Raw genomic sequence first — 15,075 nt, forward strand, 5'->3', positions numbered from 1 at the left:
CCACTTTGGTTTTAGTTTATTACATGGTGAAATATATGGGTCTAAACTCAGTCTTCTACATATGAATATTCAGTTTTCCCAGTACTATTTACTAAAGAAGTTAGCTTTCCTCCAGGGTGGGTTTTTGTTTTATTTTGGTACTGGAGATCAAACTCACGACCTTGTGCTTGCCAGGCAGGCACTTACACAGCTGAGTTAAATCCCAGCCCCATATTTTTTTTCTTTTTTCTTTTTTTCTTTTCTTTTCTTTCTTTCTTTTTTTTTTTTTTTTTTAAGTACCAGGAGTGGAACTTAGGACCTCTTGCTTGCCAGACAAGCCCTATGCCACTGAGCTAAATCCCCAGCCCCAGGGTGTATTTTTGGCTCCTTTGTTCAAAATCACATAGTTGTACATGCCTGGGGTTGTATCTGCTTCTTCTCTGTTCCAATGATCCACATGCCTATTTTTGTGCCAGTACCATGCTGTTTTAATCACTATAGTTTTAATAGTATGACTTCAAATTTGGGAGTTTTGTTTTGGTTTGGTTTTTGAGATGAGGTATTTGCTTTGCAGTTCAGAATGACTTTGAACTCATCTGTAACCCAAGCTGGCTTCAGTCTAACAGTGATCAGTCCTCCTGCTTCAGCCTCCTGAGTGCTGTAGGTCTAGACTGTGATGCTACCTGTTGTGCTCTTCTTGTCCAGGATTACCTTTGCTATTCTGGGTGTCTTCTGACTCTGTGTAACTTTAGAATTGTTTTCTCAGCTCTGTGAGAAATAACATTGATATTTGATTGGGATGGCATTAAATCTGTATATTGGTTTTAGAAGTAGAGTCATTTTGATAATGTTGGTTCTGCCTACCCAGGAACAGGGGATATATTTCCATTTTTTTGACATTCGATTTCCTTTTTCAGTCTGATGTAGCTTTCATTGTAGATGTCATTCACTTCCTTGGTTATGTTTTTGCTTGTTTTATCTTGTTCCCTTTTTAAAATTTTATTTTTATTTAAAGGAAAAAAGCAAAACAGAAAAAAAGTAGAAATTTCAAAAAAAATTAATGCTAAGAACTCACTAGTTAATAAATGACATGTTGTCATCTTAGAAGTGGTGGTTCAAGTTCCTGTTCCTTTTTTTAATAACTATCTTAACCGTCTTTATATATATACACACACACGCGCACACACACGCGTTTCTTTCAGTTTGTCTCACTAGTGAAACAGTACAATGTTTACGCGTGTGTCTGGATTTCACTTATGAGTATAGTCTCAAGTGCTGTTCATTTTTAAGACTAAATAATCTTTTTTTATGTCTATGCCACATTTTGTGTATCCCCAGCCATGCACACTTGGTGGCTTATACCTTACAGCCTTTGTAAACTCAGATACTTCTTTTCAGTTCTTATGGGTATATACCCAGAAGTGGAGCTGCTATATCGTATGGTAATGCTACTTTAAATTTTTTGATGAATTGCCACGGTATTTTCCATGAGAGCGACATGAGTTTGTATCCTCTCCACAAGTATGAAGTCCAGCTTTTGTCTTTGTCAATACTTGTTATTTTTTTGGTTTTTGCATTTATAATGACTGTTCTAATGACTGTGGTTTGGATTTTTATTTCTCTAACAATAGTAACATTGAGCATCTTTGCACAAATATATTGGCTATTACCTCTGAAGAAGTATCTGTTCAGTTTCTTCGCTCATTTTTTTTAAGTGTGGTCTCTGTGTAGTTCAGGCTGGCCTTGAGCCCACTTAGTAGACTAGGCTAGCCTTGAACTTGCAGCAATCCTCCTGCCTCAGCCTCCCAAGTGCTGGGATTATAGGCACCAATATCTTGAAAACACTGTATTTCTGGTCATTGGATGGCCTTGGCCCCTTTGTAGGAAGGAGGTCGTTTGGCTGTTCCCTTGAATGCTTTATTCTGTTCCGTGGGTCAGGGTTCTGTATTTATCAAGGCACTCTCTGACTTCTATAGCTTTGTAGTCGGTGTTGAAAACAGAAGTGTGATGCCTCCAACTTTGTACTCTTCCTTTCCTCTCTCTTTTGTATTCATGATACAAAGCAGTGGATAGCTAGCTAACTAGTTATCAGAGTTGACCAGCTAACTTATCTATCTCAAGAAGTGGCTGTGTCATATGGGAAGATACTTACTGAACGCTTACCCCATGCTGTGCACTGGTCAGGTGTTGGGAAACCCAGAGCTGAACACTGTGGCTGCTCCCCTCAGAAAGTCACATCCTTGATGGATTTGAGGATGTTCTGAGTAGGCAGCAAACCTGAAGGCAGATACGGGGGAGGTGATGCTGGGACGCATGCCTGGGCCCCTATTTTCAGTTACAGGTAAGAAGCTGTGACGCTATGAAGAAGATAGTAGCCGTGGGGAGCACGATTGTTGCTTAAACTAGGGTCATTACGGAAGGGCCCCGAGAAGGTGGTGACACTTCACGGAGACCATTAGTGAGAAAGGCAGCCATGCAGAGATTTAGGGGAACTGTCTTCTAGGAAGAGGAAACAGCAACTGGAAAGACCTCTGGACCGCGTGTATCTGGTGCAGCAGGGGAGCGGGCACCCTAGGGCTGACCCTTCGTTCTTCCCACAGAGCATGCCTTTCCGGTGTGGTCAGGAAGCACCTGTCACGGCCCGCGGGTGCCGGGCTCAGGGACAGGACGGGAGCTTCCGGGATGAGGATGCTGGACTCATGCGCCGCATTGTTGCCTGATTGTGTAGGTAGTGGATGTCGAGCTCCATCGGCACTCTCTCGGAGAAGACTGCGTTTACCCTCAGTCCTCTGAGTCAGACGTCTCTGACGCCCCTCCGTCTTTACCTTTGACCATTCCAGCCCCCGTGAAGGCTTCTTCTCCAATAAAGCAGTCCCTCGAGCCGGGTCCCGACGCGGCTGGGGAGAAAGGTAACGCTCTTTGGCTCTGCTCGCGGCGTGGTCTGCCTCCGCCACTCCACGGTGTGCAGAGTAAACTGCTCATGAGCAGCCTGCTGCCTCTGCCTCGAAGCTCTCTGAGCACAGTTGCAAGACTGTCTGCTCCTCTCCGAAACTCCCCTTCCTGTAGCATTCTGCTGACATTTTATAAACTGTGAATGTCACCGAAAATCAGAACCAAGCTTTTTGTTTATTGTTTTTCAGTGCTGAGGGTTGAGTTGAGGGGTGCTCTGTCCTTGAGCTCATCCACAGCCCTTATTTATTTATTTATTTATTTATTTTCTTTTGAGACAAGAGTCCTAAGTTGCCCAGGCTGGCCTTGAACTTGAAATCTTCCTCAGCTTTTTTTTTTTTTTTTTTTTGGTCTTTTTTATTTTCATTGGTATCAGGGATTGAACTCGTGACCACCTGCTTGCAAGGCAGGTGCTTATGCCACTGAGCTAAATCCCCTCAGCTTCTTGAGCAACAGGGACTATAGGCATATACCACCACAGCCAGCTAAATAACACACTAGATATTTACCCTTTGATGAAGATCGTGTGACTCAGCTTCTACTTCTGTGAACAGGAGAACTGAGTATTGAATATCTAAATCTTATTTAAAATAATGTTCAGCATCAATGAATATTTTGGCTGTGGCATTTTCTTCATTAAGTGTATACTCTGGTGTTTAAATGTTCTCATCTATAAGCATAGAACATGTAAAATTGATCCTAAGTGGTGTTTTATCTCTTGGCATATAATTTTCTTTTTGTAGCATCCTCTTGATTAGCATTTAATGAGAGAGGACATCAGTAGATTAAGTGACTGCTTTCTGAGTTTTTCTCCACTAAACAGTTTTTCAATTCATGTATTAAAAAATGAAGAACATAATAAACTTGTGTTCTTTTCATATTGTACATGGTTTATGGTTAATGTTTTGTAATTTCTTAGAAATAGTTTAAGTGAATAGGATCCTAAACGTGATATTTACTTTCCACCCAAAAATATGAAAAGATAATTGATTATTTTACTATCAGTAATTGGTTTAAATACGTATTGCTTAGTGAATAACGTAATATATTTAATCCTTTGCCATATGGTAAGGTTTGATTATTTTGAAATAATTGATGACCTATCATGTACTTACTAAATTTCAAACAGGATTCCCAGCCAGCACTGAAGCTGAGAGACACACTACATTTTATTCTTTGCCATCTTCGTTGGAAAGAACACCCACAAAAGTGACAGCATCCCAGAAAGTTACCTTTTGTTCTCATGGCAATTCAGCTTTCCAGCCAATAGCATCAAGCTGCAAAATTGTACCACAAAGTCAGATTCCTAATCCTGAGTCACCTGGAAAATCTTTCCAGCCCATTACCATGAGCTGCAAGATTGTCTCAGGTATGTGGAAGATATGTGTGGAGATCAGCGTTGTGAGAGTGGAGTTCTTCTTAGCACTGTTTGTTACCAAAAGACTTAATTGCTATCGATTGGCAAAGCTGTTACAATGAAAAATATGACTTGCTATGTAGAGTTTCTGAGTGAGGTGAAAAAATGAAGCTCAAAATAGGACTTTTGTCTCCTAAAATAAGCAGAAATCAATTTTTTTCTAGGATACATGGCTGGAACTAAGATAGGAAATGGGTGTGGGGATGTGGAATGACTAGTAGTAGAACAAATCGAGAGGCTTTGGCTTGGAGTTAAGCTTTAGAGGGTTGGAACTGAAGTCTTTTTATTCTCTCACACTGGACAGTGAAGCATTCCTGTGATCTATAGTCTTTCTAATGCTTCCTTTCACTGCAGTTGGACTGTCCTTTGCCCCGTGATGACCTCCCATTTATGTTAATAGGAGCACACCTAAGGTTTTGGCCGCATGTCAGAAAAGGCAAGGAAGGGGCAGTTGAGCACATCTGTGGAGGGGGTACAGTGCTTGAATGAAGGAGGAAACAGGAGTTTTGGGTACTGAAAGTGAACAATTGAGCAGAAACATGGTCAAATTTTGGTGAAAGGCAGAGGGTAATTTCACCCACCAGCTACAGTTTTGGACCTCAGTGCTTCAGAGGAAGAATAGGTGAACATGGAAATGAGTTTAAAGCCAAGTGTGGTGCTGCATGCCTGTAATCCCAGCACTCATGAGATTGAGGCAGGAGGATTGCCTCAAGTTTAAAGCCATCCTGGGCTACATAGGAAGTTCAAGACCAGCCTGAACTACATAGTGCAACCCTGTCTCAAAAATTAAAAATTAAAAAGAAAATGAGGCCAGGCATTGTGGTGCATGCCTGTAATCCCAGCACCTAGAAGGTTGAGGCAGAGGATTGCTGTGAGTTTGAGGCCAGCCTGGGCCACAAAGGGAATTCAAAGCCAGCCTGAACTGCATAGCAAAACCTGTCTCTAAAATGGTGGATGGACACATAGAAAGAAAAAGAAAGAAAGATGAGTTTGAAATTCAGAAAAATACTCAGATGACACATTTGCTTACTAAGGCCGTCCAGAGTGAGACGCCCTGTGAGAACATGAGTCTTTCTGGATCGTGGCTGTGGTACAGTATTGACAGTGTGTCCTTCAGGACTTCCTGGCACATACCAGATTTCTAAATCTGGCAGTTCATGTACTAATTTTTTCCCTAATTTTACTGTCTTTGAGTATAATAGCCTGCCTTTGACAGGAAGGGGCTCATCATATCAAGACACCGCAGTTCCATACCGTTAAATAAAGCACAGCTTTTTTAAACCTCAATGTGCATGTGAGGGGATCTGGTTAAAATGCAGATTTATACTTCGTAGGCCTGGGTGTGAACCTTGGAATCTCCATGTGAGTCCCACGGTGACGCTGCTGCTGGCATTGCATAGATTAGGCCCAGAGCGAAGCTCTGCCCTCCACTTTACCTGTACCACTGCTGTTGCTTCTCAGCACCTGAAGCTGTCAGGCGCGTTCTGTTCCTTCTTCCCAGCTGGCTGCCTTTGTCCCCCATCTCCTCTACCCTCCCCTCCTCTCCTCTCCTTTCCTCTCTTCCCCTCTATTCCCCTTCCCTCCCTTTTCCTCCCCTCCCCTCCCCTCCCCTCTTCATCCTCCTCCTCCTCCTCCCCTCTCCTCCTCTGCCCTGCCCTCCCCTCCCTACTTCTCCTCTCCTCCTCCTCTCTTCCCTCCCTGCCCTCCCCTCCCTCTCCTCTTCCTCCTCTCTTCCCCTCCATTCCTTCCCCTCCCCTCCCCTCTCCTCTCCTCTCATTTCACAGTATAAGGCCTTTTCCCTGAGCCACATCTCCATCCTTTTTTATTTTAAGGCAAGGTCTCACCAAGTTTGCCAGGCTGAATTTGAACTTATGATCCTCCTGCCTCAGCCTCCCAGAGTGCTGGAATTACAGGCATGTGTCGCCACGTGTGGCTTCAGCATCTTAGATGAGTGGAATTTATGTATTTTGTTTCTCTTTTCTTTTTACTTGACAAAGGTTCCCCAATATCAACTCCAAGTCCATCACCATTGCCTAGAACCCCAACTTCCACTCCAGTCCATGTGAAACAGGGCACTGCCAGCTCGGTTATAAACAATCCTTATGTTATTGTGGATAAGCCCGGGCAGGTTGTTGGAGCCTCCACAGCAAGTACAGGTATGTATGTGCAGTTTCAACATTGTCACCTTGTATTAAAGACAAAATCCTATTGTGAAATCTCCATCCATAAATAAGAGCGTACAAAAATAACATCAATGCTATTTCTCTGAGGGGAGAATTAATCTTTGTAAAAGTTAGATTTTTAAGACTGCTTTGTTGTGTTTTCTCTTGTGTTTTTTGAGACGGGGTGTCCCTGTGTAGTGTAGGTTGGCTTTGAACTATGTAGCACAAACTGGTCTTGAACCGGTGGCAGTCTTCATGCCTCAGCCTCCCGAAGGCTGAGATAAGAGAGGTGTGCTCCCATGCCCATCTGAGTTATTTTTGTTTTTGGCTTTAATTGAATTTAACATACATTCACATATGTTGGGCTTTTCTAAGTTATTGCTGCTGCTATTGCATTTTTGACAAGCGAGGCCCTTCACACAGTTACAATTCTGAAACTCCTATAAAAATACTGCTTGGGGGCTTTGCTGATAGCCTTTGAACCTATTTTTTGAATTCCAGTTGTGTCCCTGGAGAATGATTAGAGTCTTTGGCGGCACATTTGGGAAATGGAACAGGTGAATGAACACCATTTCAGTTCTAGATTTATCCTGACTGTTAGTGATGTGACTTATTCTTATCAGACCTAGAAGCTGTGCAGTCAGGTGTAAACTGTGTAACGTGGGCAGCACGTGGGAGGGTGTGGCCTGCTGGTGAACCAGCTTCGTAGGAAGGCGCACGTTCTGGCCGTCTGTAAGGTGACCAGACCCACTGTGTGCTGAACCTCCTCTGCCGTGAGGAGTAGAGTACCTAATGTGTGTTGTCCTGTTTGCCCTTACTATCTCCTTAGCCTTTCTCAGCTTGAACCATGTGACCAGTGTTCAGGGATGAGTCCTCAAGTATTTTTCCCATAGTAGTTTAAGTTGTAAATGTTCAGTCCTTAAAAATGAAAAAGAAGCTAGGCGAGCTGGCTAATGCCTATATACCAGCACTCTAGGAGGTCGAGGCAGAAGGGTTACACGTTTGAACCCAGCCTAGGCAGCTTAGCTTGAGACCCTGTCTCAAAATAAAAATCTTAAAAAGGGTTAGGGAAGTAATTCAGTGCAGAGCCTTGGGTTTAATCCCCAGTACTGCACATCCACATAAAAGAAAAATAAGGAGTGGGAAGGGCGGGGGTGGTAGAAAGGGTTGAAAATCACATTTTGTAAATCTTACTCTGTTTATACTTAATCTTGATGTCTGCCTTGTTTATTAGGAAGTCCGACAAACAAGCTTTCCACGGCTTCTCAGGTCTCCCAAGGAACAGGTTCCCCTGTTCCTAAAATTCACGGAAGTAGTTTCGTAACGTCTGCTGTCAAGGTAATGATGCTTGCTGCGTCGTTGCAGGGTGCTGGTTTCAGAGGGCGGTGCGTGCAGTCTCTACTCAGCAGGAGTGTGGGTTGGTAGGGACTGCACAGAGCCTCAGGAGAGCAGTACCTCACTCTGCTCTCCTGCCAGCACCTCTGTCAGATGGTCACTCAGTAGGGGGTTGAAAACAGTGTGGTGACGAGGTGGCCGTGTTTATTTATTTATTTTTTGAAAGGCACAGCTTTGTTAAAAACATTTCCCTATAAAACATTCCTCTGACAAAATATTTCTTCCTTCTTTTCCAAGGGGTAAATGTGTTTCCTTTCCCACATGTGCCTTTTAGTTACTTAAAAATAATGCTTATTATTATCTCTCCACAAGGTTTTTGGTGTCTCATTCTTCAGAGTGAGCAGTCCTTTAAAATTTGCCACCCCAGATAAGAACATGCTAAACATCTGCTCACTGTCTGGCAAAGACCCCTCCCAACTGTGTGGTTGGTTATTCAGCTTATTCTTGTATGGCCACCTTAACTCTGAAGCCCTCAAGGCCTGAACTGTTACCTGAGGACACAAAGGTCCTCTCTTACATCAGTGGTGCCAGCCACGGTGTGTCTACTATTCAGATGCTTGGTCATGATCTGGAATGTTTTCTTACTCCAGTGGCGGTTTTCCTCTAAATTTTGTACAGTGTGTGTGTACCGTGTAATGTGAGTGTCTGAATTGTAGTAATACTCTTGAAGATTTTAACTGTGCTGGGTTTTTGGTTTTTTGGTGGGACTGGGCTTGGAGCCCAGGACTCACACTGATCTATCCCCAGCCCTTTTTATCAAGGCAGGATCTTCCTCAGTTACCCAAGTCGGCTACCTGCCAAGTAGGTGGGACCGAAGGTACCCGCTGCCTCACCTGGCTGCCAGCTCAGTTTCTGATGCTTTTTGGTGAACTCATCAAACATAGTCAAGAAATGTTCTTAACCCAAAAACTGATTTGTGGCACATCACCTCTGAGATTTGCATTTTGTCTTTCAGAATTAAGAGACAGTTATTGAGACCACAATTAAAAAGAACGTGTAGTGAACCCTTGCACCTGCTCATTTCATTTTGTCAGTGTGCAGGGTTACAACAGATGTCCTTTCACAGTAAGCTGTCCGGCAGGGCACAGAAGGTCAGACACAGCAAGGCATAGGACAGCCAGGTACTAGAGGTTGTGGAGTAGGGTAGGTATGTTTTCATTGCATAGTAAGATATACACAAGCATGTTTTTGCTAAGTTACAGCTTTTCTTTGCATTTGGTTTCTAAAGCAACACTAAAATGCAGGTGTGGAGATTGCAGCACCCCTCAGAATGGTGGGCTACTTTGTTCTGTATTTCACTTCCATTGTTCAAGAACACCGTGGGTTTGTATGGAGTACAAGGGATCAGAATGTCTGAAAGCACCCATTTGACCTGGCTGCATGATATGTGTTTGTGTACACGCAGCAGGAGGATTCTTTGTTTGCATCAATGCCACCTCTTTGCCCAATTGGGAGTCACCCTAAGGTTCAGAGCCCCAAACCTATAACTGGAGGACTGGGAGCTTTCACAAAGGTGAGTATGGCTTAGGTCCTTGCCCTTCAGGTCTGTGGTCTTGTTACCTTCCTGTGGCATGGTGGAGTTGAGCCAGCCCCCTCCCTCCATGTCTGTCTCAGTTTAAGATCAGACACTCGTTTTGAGACCTGAGTCCTTTGAGTTAGTGCTGTCCGCTTCAGCGTGTAGGGGAGCTCAGAAACACAGACCTGTTTTTCTCCGTGTCTGTTTTGCCACCAATCTCAGCCCATGATGGAAACACAGGATCAAGTCCAGGCCCTACTTTTGGTCCCTTTAGTAGCTGTCATGGGCTGTTTAAGGAGTATTTGGTCCTTGCTGTGGAGTCATTCTCCCAAAGCTTGGCCTCAAGCTTTCCTTATTAATTCCCACAAACAAAATTAGTTGCAGATACTGGTAGTTTTCTCCAGGAGATATTTATTCAGTGTCATTGTGTTTGTTGCAAGGTGATCATCAAACAGGAACCTGGTGAAGCCCCTCACGTGCCCACAACAGGAGCTGCTGGTCAGTCACCACTTCCTCAGTATGTGACTGTGAAAGGCGGTCACATGATAACTGTATCCCCTCAGAAACAAGTCATAACTACTGCAGAAGGGACTGCCCAGTCACCAAAGATTCAGCCCTCCAAGGTTTGTGTGGGATAGGGGTTGGGAGTGCAGCACGTAAATGAGCCTTGTTTGTCTAAGTAATTGACAAGTGCTGGAAAGGTTCGGGACAGCAGAGTTGCCGGCCCTGTCAGATGGTGTGGACGACAGTCTGGCTAGAAAAGCAGGTCAGTGGGTGGGGAGCTTGCCTGCCCTTGTAGCCTCCCTGGCGAGGGTAGCGCACCTACATAGCCAGTCCAGGAAGAGTCGCAGTGGCAGAGGGCGGCTGCATCCTCACCAGCAGCGTGGGGGACTGGCTTCCTAACAATTTTGCATGGGATTCAGGTCTACACCCAAGATACTGTTCGGTTGTGTGTGTGTGTGATCAGAGACATTGTACTTACAGCTCTGCTCTCCAGACTCTGGTTGATGATTCCTGCCTCTTCAGAGAAGTAATCTTCCTCAGAGTTTAGAGATATACAGGGGAATCCATGTGTGAAGAGAACTGTAGGGCTGCATCCAGAGCTGTGTTTTTCTGCATTGATTGAGAATCTGTTGAGTGCTTGTGTGTGCAGGCTCATATCTCCCTGTTAGCTGTGATCTCACCACTCTGCAAGGTGAATGTCTTCACCTGAGTTTTACAAATGGGAAAACCGTGGCCCTGAGAGGCTAAAACAGCTCCTTCAAAAATGCATGGCTGGGCTGGGGGGCTAGCTCAGTGGCATAAGCACCTGCCTGGCAAGTGCGGGGTCATGAGTTTGATCCCCAGTACCAAAAAAAAAAAAAAAAAAAAAAAAAAAAATGCATGGCTGACCAGTGACAAGATGTTAAACCCAGGTCTGGTTACTCCAGCTTCCTAATCCAGAAGTAGGGAAAGTAGTGAGGCATTGTCTCTCACTCCACATGCTTCCGACCATCAGAGGTAAAGCAGTTACACCTGTCTTCTGGCAAGTATGCTCTGAAGCTACTAAGAATAACTTGAAGGCCAGATTTTCCAGGGAGAGTGAATTGTTTGAGAGGAGTACTGTATTCTAAAATAGGAAGAGGTTTTAAATAATTTGGACTTGCTTAGATACCTAGATAAGGATTGAGATAAAAATTCATGTAGTATCTGGTAAGAATCACTTGCAGATCCAAAAAGTAGTGATACCTAAGGCATCTCTTGAACTTACTGAATCGGAATCTCCTTTGCGGTGGGGTGTCCTGCATTTGTTTGTAAGCTCTCCTGCTGGTTTTTGTGCTTAGGCGGAAAGAGAAAGCATGGAGCTGTCACATTGTGTGATTTTGGTGCTTCTGTAGCTGAAAGCAAGGTTACACATTGATTTTGTCATGGTCCTTTAGTCAGTTATGGTCATCTCCACTTGTGTCAGACTTGCCTTTCGTGTTCCTCAGAATCTACTTTGCTTCAGCAGAGAATCTGTCATTTTCCTGATTTAGGGCACCTGTAGGTTTTCTTGGTTTGGTTCGGTTTGGATTTTGTGGCACCTGTCCTCCTGCCTCCTGCTTCCAGCGTGGGGATGACAGGTGTGCGCCTACTCAGCCAGCCTTCATCCTTTCATCCGGGTGTTGAGTCATTTCTTGCTGTGGTGTTGGTGCTCAGAAATTCTGGGTGGTTTAGTCTCCACTTGTTACACTTTGTGTGTTGCCAGTCCACTCGTCCAGCAGTGCTGAGCAGGCGTTCTGTCTTGTCACATCGCTGCCTGCGTGCTGTCATACGAGACTAGGAGAGCAAGTGGGCTCATGCTGGAGGCCCTGAGCAAGGTTCCCCAACAACCCAGTGGGAGAACTGCAAGCAAGGAGCTGAGGGAAGAAGCCCACTTGCTTTGGGCTTGACACAGGAGCTGTCTGTACACACAGACTAGCCTTGGCATTGTTCAAGTGCGTTTGTTCCTAGGAGCTGCCTGAAATGGCAGCTGCAAAAAGTCATTTGTCCTCCATTAGCTTTGGTAAAGTAGAAACACAGCTCTTTTCTGTTTGTTTTTGGTTTTGTCTTTTTGGTACCAGGAATCAAACTCACAACCTCACACTTTGCCAAGCAGGCGCTTGTGCCACTGCCCTTTTTTTTTTTTTTTTAAAATGAAGATGTATAGAGGTTCTTTCTTGGACATGGCCACAGACCGCTGGAGACAAGTGGTTCTGTATGGCAGGAAAGCAGTGAGGCCTTGTGAGAGGCTGTGAGCTTTGGAATTTGCCTCTTACTTGTGTCATCTGGGTGCTCGTGACCTGTGACCTGAGCAGGTGGTTCTTTCTCCCTGAACCCTGTTGTTTTTATCTGGTCAAAGGAATAATGTCTGCTTTCCGCCCTGCAGGAGAATGAGAGAATTCTGTGTCCAACAGGCCTAGCAGGGACCGTGATCATAGATGGTGCCTAGTGTCGTGTGTGTGGAGATGGGCACAGGCACCATGGTGATGGTCACTGAGCACAGGTGGCTGTGGTTCTAAATAGGCAGAGGGCAGATCGCAGATGCTGAGTCTTCCCCTTTGGGGTGCTCAGTGCTGACTTGCCCGAGGTGTGCACACAGCCAAGAAGGGCAGAAATGGATGTATCAGATCCCAGCAGGTGTCCAGGTGAACCGCTGTGATGGATGCAGAACAAAGGCCGTCTGCATCCCAGAGGAGTTGCAACAGGAAGAGGAGAGGAACTGGCATGGGAGTCCAAGCTGTAGGGCCAAAAGCATTGTTTAAAGAGGAAAAACCACAGTGGTGTCATAGTGTTGTACCTAAGAGCTCTTCTTCCTTTTTGGTCAGCCGTGCGCAGTACTCCCCTATGTAATGCAGACTTTGTCCAGAAGGGAGCAGTGCGCGGTGCATGTGGCAGTAATGTCTGTTAGTAAAGATTGCCCTCCTGTGGCCGACTCAGGTGTTGCCTTTTGTCAGGCTCTCGGGGAAGCCCAAGTCACGTTCTGTTCTTCCTAGAAACACCGCTGTTGTGAATTTGATATGTAGCATTTTAGTTTGTGCTTTTATTCCATAAATACATAGCCACAGAAGACTTAGTGTTTGTGCTTCTGAGATTTATATAACGTACACTTTCTTGCAACTCTGTTTATGCAGACATATGTACTCATTCACTCGTTTAGAAGAGATGTAGTAACATAACTTTTCTTAAAAATTGGTCAGAATGGGGGCTGGAGATTTAGCTCAGTGGCATAAGCGCTTGCCTTGCAAGCAGGCAGTCATGAGTTCAATCCCCTGTACCAAAAAAAAAAAAAAGGAAAAAGACAAAAAAAATAATCAGTTGGAATGGAGGATGTATCTGAGTGGCACAGTACCTGCCTGGCAAGCATGAGGTCCTGTGTTTGATTCCTGATTAAAAAGCAAACCAACCCAGCACTTGGGAGGCTGAGGCAGGAGGATCAGTGGGAGTTCAAGGCTGGCCTGAACTACACAGCGAGACCCTGTTGGACGAGGCATCATGTGGTATATATATATGTAATAAATGACAATTGGAGTTCTAGAAATGGGAAGAGGAAATGATCATTTTGGATGGAGATAATATAGGAGACATTATAAAGATATGGGACTTCAAAGTACTTATTGGAATTTATAGTGCATACATACATGGGAGTGTTTACTGTACTATTTTCCTAATGTGAAGCATAAAATTACATAAATAGCCAATAGTAGTTGTCTCAGTTACTTTTCCCTTGCTGAGACAAAATACTGGACACCCAAAATGAAGGAAGGAAAGGTTCATTTATTTAGCTCACAATATGTGGAGGTTTCAGTCCATACTCAGCTGGCTCCAAGGCAGGGTGGCAGGCACTGGGACAGCGGTTCCAGGCAGCAGAAGAGAGCAAAAGCAACAAGAAAAAAGGGGGGAAGAGCAAGCCTCTCATCCTCCCTTATCCCGTCAGCAGACTGCACCTCCCCAGGGCGGCCGGAGCCCTCATCTCCCTGCCCCCTCCAGCACAGGCTGGCTCCAGATGTGCAGGGAACGAGGACCCAGCCCAAAGAGTCCCTCACTGAAACACAGCACTATGCATACACTGTGGTATGCTATGCATACACTGTGTAAACCTATGCATACACTGTGGTATACTAGTCTAATGCTTTATTTGGTGGGTTAAAAATACTTTTGCAATGTAAGATAAAAAGAGATGCTGGCTAACATACATTACTGAATTAAAGGTACATCATGGTTCCAATTTTGTGTTTTAAAATATGTATTAGAAGGAAATGGAAGAAGATACATTAAAAACATTGATAGATTACTTCTGGATATGTAGACATTTTCTTTAGACTTCTCTTATTTTCCAAGTTTTCTGTTACAAAACTCATATTACTCTATAATAAAAGTAAGTTCTAAAACATCACTGAAGTGATGACTGCAGTCTTTAGGCTTTTATTATTATACCCACAGTGTGAGGACTGTCCTTCCCATCTGCCGGGGCAGCCTTCCTGGAGGACTGGATTAGACGCCGCCGCGTGCCCACCAGGCACTCCATGCTCCGGCTGCTCCATCCCGGGAGCACAGTGCTCAGAGCAGCCCCGTTCTTCTCTTTCCCAACAGGTGGTCGGGGTGCCAGTCGGGGCTGCCTTACCTTCCTCCGTGAAGCAGGCGGTGGCAATCGGTGGCGGCCAGATCCTTGTCGCCAAGGCCAGCTCTTCTGTGGCCAAAGCAGTCGGTCCGAAGCAAGTGATGACCCAAGGAGTCGCCAAGGCAATCGTGAGCGGAGGAGGGGGCACCATCGTGGCACAGCCAGTGCAGACCCTGAGCAAGGCGCAGGTCGCAGCCTCCGGTCCCCAGAAGAGCGGACCCCAAGGCTCAGGTGACTGCTCTGGCTCGGGGCTCTCCCAGTGTTCTCTGCTAGATGCTCTCGGGAGTGTGTGGAGGTGTTGGTTGTTTTTCATGGAGCAGTTCATGTAAGGGTTTGTAAGAAGCTTGCTCCTGAATAATATTATGTTAGTTTATTACATATTCCTTGATATTCCTTTGGGTCTAAACAGTAATGTTCTTCTGTCCCCATCCGTACTGTGGAGTTACATGTGAGATTTGGAATCCTGGTGTGACCAGTTTACCAGCAGCTTTTTGAGATACTGACTAGAGTTTCTCTGGGAAACTGAAACCTGAATACA

The 15,075-nt window shown here is 44.8% G+C and overlaps 1 protein-coding gene across 7 annotated transcripts in view; it reads left to right on the top strand.

Annotated features, from left to right (window-relative positions):
* Yeats2 (YEATS domain containing 2) overlaps positions 1-15,075 on the top strand; it is an 85,663-nt gene that overhangs the window by 43,397 nt on the left and 27,191 nt on the right. For 4 of the 7 annotated variants that reach the window (XR_010051611.1, XR_010051612.1, XM_063261120.1 and 1 more), the window contains exons 10-16: positions 2,708-2,888; positions 4,058-4,297; positions 6,343-6,501; positions 7,742-7,845; positions 9,308-9,415; positions 9,859-10,041; positions 14,510-14,768. Coding sequence is in view for 4 of the 7 variants with exons in the window: in XM_063261120.1 (XP_063117190.1) it covers positions 2,708-2,888; positions 4,058-4,297; positions 6,343-6,501; positions 7,742-7,845; positions 9,308-9,415; positions 9,859-10,041; positions 14,510-14,768 (1,234 nt within the window). In the remaining 3 variants the exon portion in view is untranslated. Of the gene's footprint in view, positions 1-2,579; positions 2,889-4,057; positions 4,298-6,342; positions 6,502-7,741; positions 7,846-9,307; positions 9,416-9,858; positions 10,042-14,509; positions 14,769-15,075 lie in introns of those variants that run through there. The other 3 variants (XM_063261121.1, XR_010051613.1, XM_063261122.1) reach the window with 3 other exon arrangements.

The sequence above is a fragment of the Cavia porcellus genome, unplaced genomic scaffold (assembly GCF_034190915.1).
Source record: "Cavia porcellus strain 051 isolate PalLab524CR breed Dunkin Hartley unplaced genomic scaffold, mCavPor4.1 scaffold_14, whole genome shotgun sequence".
Lineage (NCBI taxonomy): Eukaryota > Metazoa > Chordata > Mammalia > Rodentia > Caviidae > Cavia > Cavia porcellus.